We start from the raw sequence: 11316 nt of genomic DNA, 5'->3' as shown, positions 1-11316 counted from the left end.
ATGCAATAAGAAGTGGGGATAACGCAACGCGATTCGGAGTAGGATAAATGAAAACACTTACTTATGTTTAACTAAAGGCCATTGGTTCGACACCAGGCTGAGACATTGTCAAGGTCTGATTGAATCTTAATGGAGTCTGAAGAAACTGAAATGGTCGAAAAAATCTTCAAATCATCAGCGTATAAAAGGAAATTAGAGTTAGCAAAACAACTCGATATGTCATTTATAAAACTGACAAATAGCAGGGGGCCTAAGATGCTGCCTTGTGGAACCCCAGACGACGCTATGAAATAGTTGGAGTGCATATTGTCGACAACGACTACACAGTTTCGATGCTGAAGATAGGATTTTATCCAAGATAAAAATAGATGANCTGAAGATAGGATTTTATCCAAGATAAAAATAGTGAATGAAAACCCAAACTAGCTAATTTAGAAATCAAAATTGAATGGCTGACTTTATCGAAGGCTTTTGAAAGATCTGTATATACAGTGTCGACTTGAAGGCGGTCGTTGAAAGCCGTCATACAGAATTCCGAGAAAATTGCTAGATTTGTCACAGTAGACCTACCGGACATGAAACCATGCTGATTATCGGAAATAAAGCGTTTAACTGTAAAATACAACTTCTACTTAACAATAAATTCAAATAGTTTTGAAACAGTCGACAACTTGGCGATGGGCCTGTAGTTGGAAACATTTCTTTTGTCACCACTTTTAAATATAGGGCTAATGAAGGTAACTTTCCAGGCATCGATGAACTCGCCACACTCAAGTGATTTATTGAATAGTAACAGAAGTGGGTTTGCAAAGGCCAAACAATTCTTAAGAAGATACGATGATAAGCCATCAACGTCTGTCTGCAATGAGGATTTGATTTGCAAAATGCCATCAACTACATCATCAAGAGATAATGAGAGCCTACCAAAGTTAATTGGAGAATCCACAGTTGGAAAAAAACCCCGAGAGGTGCCCGACTGTGTCACAAAATTCGACCGGAAGAAGTCAGCAAAAAGATTTGCAGCCTTAGAAGAAGAAGAGACGTGGGTCCCATTATAAAAGACTTCCGATGGAATACTAGAGCACGATTTTTTGGAATTTACATAGTTCCAGAACGACTTTGGATTCACCTTGATATCCGACTCGAAATTACGAACATACCTGCTCTGAAGTATGTTACGTAACGTTTTAAACTCTCTCGAATAGTGAAGATATTTATCTTTAAAAGCAGAAATTTTAGTTGATTTAAATTTTTTGTAAAACTTATTTCTCAAATTCTTTAGTTTCTTAGTATACCACGGGATTTTATAGCAGTTTTGTTTTTCATTGACTCTATTTTTAAAAATAGTGTAACACCGAATCCAGAAAATAGTGATTCCCAGTCTGTGGAGGAGATGTCTAGATTGACAATATCAAAATTGCAACGCCTAAAACTAAAACTAGGCGATAGATTATTCGAACAGATACTTTCGAAGTTATAAAATTCGAGATCAAGAGAATGCGGCACATGATGCAAACCGGGGCACGGCATTCACTTAAATTAAGGTTCATATTTGCATTAATGAAAACTAGATCAAGAGTTCTGGATAACTTATTAGTGAGACTATTTATCTGGGATAGATTAACACTTAAGAAGTTGTCTACATGATACGATTCCGAAAAACCGTTCACATATTTAGGAAGTAAAGTTGAAGTATTGTCTAAGTATGACCATTCCACGTTCGGTAAATTAAAGTCTCCGAGAATGCAAAAATTATCACTATGATGATTACAGACGAGATCGACAACGTTGTCAACGTGCGATTTGTAGAGTGAGTCCACACTAGACGGCGGGATGTATGACGCGCAGATAAAAGTTCTGCAGCTGTCAAGCACCGAGACACACAATTGATCCAACAAGGAGTCCGTGTTGCTCAAACTCACAAGCGATTAGCGAATCCGGCGATGAACAGCGATGAGAACCCCACCTCCTCTCGAGAGGCCTAATTTGGAGTAGTCCCGATCTTTGCGATAAACGCAATACAAATTGGCGTCGAAGAATTCGCTGTCAAAAAACTCCGAATTCAGCCAAGTTTCAATCAAGACAACACAAGATGTCATATTCAGCATTAGAGCTCATATTGAAAAGCGAGTTAGATTTAGTCCGCAGGCCGGATACATTTTGAAAATATATTGTAAGATGCTTCTTATACTTGGGATGATTCATGCGGCAATTAACTGGAACACAAGTGCCTACGGCTTCAGTTGTGGTGCACCTTCTTTTTGAAAAAACCGAAAGGGTCGAATCATAACATTCGTTGGCCAAATATTCGCATTGAGCACTTTGTCATAAAAGCACTCATTAACCCCCAATTTAAAATTTACTTTCTTAATTTCATCATTTTATGTATATATGTATGTATTTATAAATGTGTGTATGCACACATACTGACTTATCATATTATGCCTTGTTTTTTCTCCTTTTTAGCCGGCGTTTTGATCAACATTGAATGCAAAGCATGGGCCAACAACATTTTCCACGATCGCCACGAAAGGAGAGGATCCGTCCACTTCGAGTTGATGGTTGATTAAGAAATAGCGCGGAGCCAATAAGTGAACGAAGCACATAAAAAATAAATTAATAAAACCATAACAAAACCAAAAAACAAAAAAAATATAGAAAATTATAATAAAAACAAGGAAAATACTTTCCAAGAGAAGTAAGAAATACAACAGAAAATAAGAAAATCTTCAGATAAAACAATAACAGAAACAGTAGCAAAATTAAGTAAACGAACATGCGAGGAAGAGATAAAACAGAGAAGAGTGAGTGAGAGGAAGTATGTAAAGCAGGGTAATGAAAGTAAAGAAGTACAGAGGTTAGATGGAGGGTGAGATAAGGAGAGAAAGAGGAAAAGAGCAAAAGAAAGGTGTAGACGTAAGAGCAGGGTTGAAAGCAAAGAAGGAATGCATGAAAAAATACAGCAACAACCAAAGACAAGAACGACAAGCCGTAAATAAATAAATAAAGAGCAAATTTAGCGGCAAGCAGTGAGAAAGAACCACAACAACAACAGCTAAATGAATGATTCAAAATTAAATGCATTAAAAATGTCAGCAAAATAGTAAGCAAACAAAATTTATAGTAAAATAAAAAAAGCTAAATACATATTTATTTTGCGAACGAAGAGAAAATACACAAAATAAATTCAAAGAACATAACCAAGAAAAATAAGCAAAATAGAGCGAGAGCAAACCAAATTTTGAATAAATAAAACTAAATATATAAATAAATGACAAAAAAAAATAAGACAAAAAGCGTAACAAGGCATAATTTAATACCTACATATGTACATATGTACATACGTACTCGTATATATACATATGTATGTATATATACTAATTTTTGAAAAAAATAGTAAAAAAGGCAAAAAACACAAAAATATAAACCAAATGCAAAACAAAACACTGCAGCAACAGAGAAACAAAAACAAAAATATTTTTTAAATTTTAAATTTCATTTGCGAAAGAGATGAAAAAGAATAATAAATACACTTTATTGTAGGAAAAAAATTTAATTATGTAGCTATATAAATTGTTTGCTTTAGAAAGCGAAAAAATGCGCTTAAAAATTTTGATAATAACTCAAAAAGGCTTTTTTCGTGCTTATTTCCTTTACTTTAAACGCTTACTTAACTGAGAGAAAGAAAAACCAAAAGCAAGCCGAAGTTTTTTGAAAATTAGTAGAATTTAATTATTGAGAATATTTATTAGGATTTGTTGATATTTTTGAATAGTGAAAGCAAGTTGAGTAAAAAATTATTACTATAATTCAAAAATAAAAATAAAAGTAAAATAAAATAAAATGTAAAAGCGAAAAAGAAATAACGAAAATCAGCGCAGCGAAAAAAGAAGAAAACAAAAACACAAGAAGCAAATAACAACAAAACAAACAATACATTACAACAAAAGCAAAAACCAAAAATTTATTACATTGCAGTAAAAACAAAATACAGTTATGTATATGTATTTAAAAAAACATAAAAATACAAAACAAAAAACTTCTAGGCGATTTGTAAGTAGCTATGTATGTAAGACGCAAAGCGAAGCAAAAAGTTTAGTAGCAAAACAAATGAAGAAGCAAGCAGCCACTAACAATAAAAAAATATTCAGAGCAAATATAATTTTCAAACAAACTACACTACATGCAAAAAAAAGTTAAACCGAAAAATACACACAGCCATAGAAAATGTCACTTGTCACAAAAAAAAGTTATGAAAGCGAAACTAGGCTACGCGCTTTAAGACAGTGAGCGCGCAAGATATGCATGTTTGTTTAGAAAAAAAAACTTCAATCCCAATGCAAATTTTTACTGAAAAAAATCGCATGTGAAAACTTTGTAAATTTTTTTATTGGTAAGCGAAGAAGATGCAACTTGACATGCCCACAAATACATGCATGCATACATACAAATAAAGCAAATAAAATGTATTGATTAGGGTGGTGCTTAAAATATCGACCTCAAAATGGGACACACCTTTTTTGTGCTACTTACAAAATAAAAACATATACGAAAATCTCAAATATTAAAAACAAACTTAGGCGTCGAAAAAATTAGAATTTTTTTTGAATTCGCAAAAATTCAACAAGATTTGTACTGGAAACTCTGATAAATTTGACAGATTTTTTATTGAAACTTATTCATATAAAGTCATAAGTCTGGCTGAGCTATAGCCAAAGTCAAAATTTTGGGGATTTTTTGCGATTTAAAAAAAAAAAATTAAAAATTTTAAAACCCTGGTAGCGACCCTAAATTTTATTAAATTTCTTTTTAATTTTCGTGGATATTTTCAGTTTTTACGTAAACCAAAATAAGAGAAGGAGTGCGCCATGATGTCGATCTATCAGGGACTACCCTAATATGCATGTACATATGCATAAGTTTGTAAAACCACGCCCCTCATCCCCCTGTCCCAAATTCATATAAAGCTAAACAATACAAACATAAAGTGACAGCCACAGCAATTTACATATAACACCATACACCCACACACATACATCAACCAAAATATAATACATATTTATGAACGTACACACGCATGCGCTGTAAATGCTGTTTGGTGTCTCAGTGCAAGTTAAATTTATAAAAACTAATTATTATTAGTATTTAAACTAAAATGAGAAGAAAAAAGATATGCAAAGAAAAAAATGTTGTTTAAATTTGTTAATAAAATCTAAGCGCCCTCCCGTAAAAAAAATATAAATAAATAAGTATTAAATAAAATAGAAAAAAATTTTGAACCAGAAAGCAGCAAAAAAGTTTAGCATAAAGTAAAATATGAAAATAAAAATTTAAAATATAAATAAACATTAATACTAAATACAGAAATAAATGGTACAGAAAATGTAGGTTTTTAAGTAAAAATTGTGAGAACGCATTATTTTAGTATAATTAAAAAAATAAATAAAAACAGAAATCAGTATATAAAAAAAACGCAGCTGACATTGACGCAATGCTAATAAATTAAATATTAAATATTTAATTGACATTCAAAATAAAAATAAAAATTTAATTGAAAAAAATAAACTAAGCATAAATAAAAAAAAACCTATAATAAGTTAAAATAAAATTTCTTCACTTCTAGAGAAATTAAAAAAAAATATAACTTAGCAAAATAGTAAACAAAAATAAAGCAGTCTAAAAGTGTAGAGCAAGCAGCATAATGATAAATTTTATTCATAATAGAAAGATAAATGTTAAAATAATATAATAAAAAAAATCAAATGAAATAATATCATTGAGAAAAAATACACCCCTGATTGAAGTAAACGCCCACTAACCTACACAGTCTCACACACACGCGCATGTACTAAAAAGAGGGTACAGTATAAGAGCAAGAAAAATATTAAGCTGCAAATAATTTAAGCTATATATTTTTATTTCGTTAAGATATTAAATATTTTTCGTTTGTTTAAAAAGATGTACTTAACCTGTGTTCGAAATTACAATAAAAATTTATCAACTCTGCCTTCAAAATAAACTTTACGCTTAACAACGGTGTTTTGAATCTCTTTATGTACAGACATTTTCGCCCATTAAGAAAAAAATTCCACACTTCCCAAAAATGTGTAGAAGTATTATTTTTGCTTAAAAGAGATAAATTATTCAAACCCTTTAAGTAATAAAACTAAATATTAATGGAATTAAAATAATTTAAAAGGCTGCATAAATTGAGAGTTTTTTAAATTTATGAATCTGGGCATTATTATTGAAATCATACTTAAATTTTTAAAATAAAATTTTAAATAGTTTTAAGAATGTTTTGTTATTCATATCTACTACTTTTTAAAATTTTGAAAATTTCAAACTTCTAATTTTTGTTTTAATTTTTTTTAAGTTTTGTAAGTTGTTATATCTTTTCCAAGTTAAAATTTTTTACTCCACAAATTTGTATAAAAAAATGTCTACCTTAAATTTCTCAACATATTTATAATTCTTGAAAATTGTTTAATTTTATGATGTTTCTTTCTTGAAATATGTGTAAAACTTGGTTTATTTTACCTAAATAGAAAAGTCGTAATTATGGATTGAGTAAAAAAAAAATATTTCAAGAATTTTGCAGTTCATAATTGAAATTAAAAACCTGTTAATAAAATAAATAAAAATCCATATAACTATATAAACTTTTGAATAACGTTCTAGCCTTAAAAATATTTTAAATATTTTTGGCAATTCTCGAAACTTTTCTGCTAAAAATTTTTGTCTTATTTTTATTTCAACTTCTTTAATTTTTTTACACTTTTGTCTTTATTTTATATATTTTTTTTAACTTAGAGAGAACTTTTGAGAAAAATTTTCCTACAGAGTTTTTTTAGTCTTTGGAGTTACAATACAATATGTATATCATATCCTTTACTAAAAACATATATTTTACATTTTCCTTTAATTTTAAAATTTGAATTTTAATTAAAATTAAGTTAGTAAAAAAAATTCTTTTGTTTCTTATATTTAAATGAAAGTTTTTTTTTTTTTATTTAGATGCATATACTTTAAATATTAAAATTATTTTTACTAAAAATTTTTTTGGTGAACATTTTAATCCATTCAACTTTTTTATGATTTTCAATATTTTTTCCTCAAAAAAAGTTTAAATTTAAATATTTGCCATTTCGAAAATACAAAAATTATTTTTATTCAAAATTCTTGTAAGAATTTGTATTCTTTGAACTTTTATATCCCTTTTAAATGTTGTTTTGTTTTATAATAAATTTTATTTGTGAAAATTTTGTTTCTTTAAACGTTAATATCCATTTCAAATTTTTATTTATTTAAAGTATTAATAATTTTAGTTTCCATTTCGAAAATACAGAAAATTATTACTTGTTTTTTTTTAATTTTGATCCATTAAATTTTTATAACCCTTTCAAATGTGTACTTCTTGCAAAGTACGGTTTAAGTTTGAAAATATTTTCCATTTCGAAAGTACAATTTTTTTATTTGTTCTTTCAAATGAAGATTTCATTTTAAAAATACAACTTTTTGCAAAATTTTAATATATTATATTATTCGAAACGCGTTTTTACCAAAAATCTTAAAAGTTCCTCTACCAGCAGCAAATGACTCACTTAGTTTAAATATTATTTTACACAAAATATTTTTTACACGCACTTTAAAGCCTCTTTCACCCACCCGAAAAAAATTAAATAAGCGAACGACCAGCTTTATAGCTTTTAAAAGTATTTTTTAAAGTAATCAATATGTATACACTTTTTTGTATAGTAAATGCCCACCAGCTAAGTAGTAAAAATTCAAAAACAAAATGCATGCAATTGTGCAATATTTTTATGAATAAAATAAAAGCGCATAAAGTATTCACAAGTTGGTCTCTTAACACCCAAACGTTAACTTAAGCACTGTGTCAGTCCAATGACCTCGACTACTTTCTCACCTGCTCTATCTCTCACACATTTTCATCTCAAAAATCATGTTATTTTTAGTCTGTTCCTTTGAACTTCGGAACTGTCACAACTGCAATTTTACTCTCTCAAGTGAGAGTAAAAAGAGAACTAATACAGAAGTGTCGGGAACGCAAAAAGCAACTATCTTCCTGTTAAAACGTCAGTCGGTTTGTTTACATGTCGTTGGTGCAACACTGATCTGGCTGAAATACCACATAGACAAATAATATTTTAAAATCTATACATATTCAAATATTTCATTGTTTCTTCCATTTTTTTTACAAATATAAGGTTCTTTGCTTTCACCGCGTTCTGTTGTTGTTTTCATGAACTTACAGGAAAAAAACTCCAGACTAAATCCTGTAACTTCTGACTAGGAACAGTTCCTCAGTCACTCTCTCAAATGTGTTCCCACTTACAGGTTTATGTCAATAGGAACGACTTCCTGTAAGTTCTGACTAAATCCTGTAAACCGGACTGCTATTGAACAGACTAACTGATTGTGAGTTCGTCAGTAACACAACCTACTCACCATTGCAGTAAGACAACATCCTTGTTTGATTGATTAACATCTCTCGCTCACTCATTTAGTCAAGACCACAACCTTTCAGTTCTCTTACACACACAAATACACTCAGGCTTAGCCAAGCCACGATCTGTGCATGTCAAGAACCATTAATTATAGCTTCGCCGCACTATCATACTAACTGCCGCCAATTGGGCGCTAGCGTGCACACGCGAGTCACGCGCTATCCCCAATCAACGGTGTTTTAGTTTCAGATTCTCGTTTTATGTCTCTTTCACTTTTTGCCTTTTTCGCGCATCCCTACGTCAAAAATCCTGCCGGCGTGCCTACTAACTCATACACTAACTCTGTTTTTGATTGCGTTAATTGCACAGATAACTATCAAAGCAAAAGAAAATCGTTAGAAAATTAATTTTAATTATAATAGAAAAATTATAAATAAAAGTAAGAATAAAATTAAATAATCAGCAGAGTAATCTGAATTAAATTAAAAATAAATAATACCAAATAAATAAGAAAATAATGCAAACAAACCAATGTAAGCTGTGTGTACCTTCGTATATAGTCAACAAAAATTTAAATTCAAAAATATATATAATAAATATATATGTATGTAAGCATATGATTTGTATGAAAGCTGAAAGAAAGTACTACTTATAGAAAAGAAAATAATATTAACTGAAACAAATAAAGTAAATATGTATTTAAAAAAAAAAAATTAAACTAAATACAAAAGGGCTTTTCACGCTGTGCTGTGCTGGTTGTTGACACGTATGTATGTATGTAACCCAAAATACATGTTTGTATGTACTACATACGTATGTATGTATGTACACTCGATGTAACGTAACGCAAGCAAAGTGCCGCGCAGCGTTATTACTGCAAATTTAAACTGCCTAATCAACCATAAATGTATGTATATGTAATTTGTATTGTATGTAATACGAGTAAACGTATGTATGTATGTACCGCTCTCGCACGCATGCTCTCCTCAATTGTCACTTGTAGTGACGTTTCGTATATTTTATTTGCATTCCACTTTTTGCGCGCAAGCGCTGTTACGTTCTAAAACGTCCAATAAAATTCAAACAAAAATATTGTGACGATAAACTGACACAACGTAACATTGAATATGAAACGCGACGCAGCGCAAGTGAGAGTAATTACTAACGGGTCTATTCAGCTTACATAAGTAGTACGCTCTCGCAAGTGCTCGTTAAGATGTTTGTTACGTTAACGTAACTGCCCTGCCACGCAGCGTGAACAATGTTATAAGGCATAAATTTGTATGTAGTCTATGTATGTAAAATTTGTATAATTTTATTTAAATCAGCCATAAAAATAAAGAAATATAAATAGTGAAAAGCAATTAATCTACATACATAAATATAATAACTAAATTAAATAAAAGCAAAAAACCATCAGCAAGCTGAGCGAAAAACTTAAAAAGAGTGCGGTGAGAGCAGTGTTGGATTGCAACGAAAGTTAAATTGCTAATGATTATAATTGAAAACAATGTTAACCTTTTGCTAGTAAATGTTTTTGTTTTTCGTATGCTAACTAAACAAAAATAAAGTTATAAAAATAAAAAAAAACAGAAGAAAAACTTATGTAGTCATAATCACATATTTAATTTTTGAGCAATTAACAATAAACACAAGGTGAGCGAAAGAGGGAGAGTTAAGCAGTTTTGTGTACTTAAAATATAAATGGGGTGGGCAGACATGAAATGCATATGAAATCACATATAGTTCGAGATATTTTACTTTATTCCTATGTAAGGCATATTTGTAACTTTGAAGAGTTAATGCATAATGTTTCGGAAATTCCAAGCATTCCTTCTTAACATATTAAGCTTTTTATGACAAAATACCGCCAAACAATAATACTTATCGGATAAAAGGGGCTGGAAGGTATAAAGGGGATATGAAATCGCATGGAATGGATACATTTTACTTTTTTTCAATTTAAAGGATATTTTTAACTTTGCCGAGTTAGATAACACATAATGTATCGAAAATTCAAAACGTTCTATCTTAACATATTTAAGCTGTTTAAGGGAAAGCAACGTCTAACAATAATACTTAGTTTACAAAGCGGCTGGAAGGTACGAAATATTTTACTTTTTTCGAATTAAGGCATATCCTAAATTTTGCAGAGTTGGATAATGCACAATGTTTCGAAAATTCCAAGCGTTTGCTCTTGAAATATTTAAGCTTTTTATAAAAAAAAATAGCAGCAAACCATAATACTTAGATCGAGATATTTTATGTTAGTTAAAGTTAAGGTATTTCCTTGAATAATGCAAAATGTTTCGAACATTCCAAGCGTTCTCTCTGGGCATATCTTAGCTTTTTACGAAAAAATATCGTCAAACAATAATAGCTTTCTGAAAAACATACCGTATTTCGAAATTCCAAAAAGTTTACACGTTGTTTCAAAAATTTCAAGCATTCTTTATTGACATATCTACGTTTTTTATGAAAAAATTGCCTCAAACAATAACAGTTTTTAGAAAAACATACTGTTCTTCGAAATTTGCAAAGTTTCTTACTTTTCATACAACAGGTTTATTTTTAATAAAATTGTACAAAGTATGTGTGTACAAATTAGTTACCTGCAAGCTGCACTTTATTATACTAAAATTTAATGATCTATAAAACTTCTTTCTAGAAACTCCTATTTTTTAATTTTGGTGAAAATTTTATTTATATTTCAAATTTTTCTTGTGATTTTTTTCGTTTTCGGAAAACCACACAATTGTCTTAAACCAGTTTTTATTATGTAATATTTATTAACTGCAGAATCGATTTTCTTCAAAATTGCTACCTGTGCACATTGCACTAAAAAATT

The 11316-nt window shown here is 29.8% G+C and overlaps 1 protein-coding gene across 1 annotated transcript in view; it reads left to right on the top strand.

The window, feature by feature from the left end:
- The window catches only part of nrv3 (sodium/potassium-transporting ATPase subunit nervana 3), a 77099-nt gene extending 72963 nt beyond the window's left edge, over positions 1 to 4136 (top strand). Inside the window, exon 7 of the mRNA XM_017620431.1 lies at positions 2467 to 4136. Coding sequence (XP_017475920.1) covers positions 2467 to 2570 — 104 coding nt within the window. The 3' untranslated portion in view covers positions 2571 to 4136. The remainder of the gene's footprint in view (positions 1 to 2466) is intronic.
- Positions 4137 to 11316: the final 7180 nt, after the last annotated feature.

Source organism: Rhagoletis zephyria, unplaced genomic scaffold (genome assembly GCF_001687245.7).
Source record: "Rhagoletis zephyria isolate East Lansing unplaced genomic scaffold, Rhagoletis_zephyria_1.1 Rzeph_scaffold_02157, whole genome shotgun sequence".
Lineage (NCBI taxonomy): Eukaryota > Metazoa > Arthropoda > Insecta > Diptera > Tephritidae > Rhagoletis > Rhagoletis zephyria.
The sequence above is the reverse complement of the archived record's forward strand: the minus strand, read 5'-3'. Positions and strand labels throughout refer to the sequence as shown.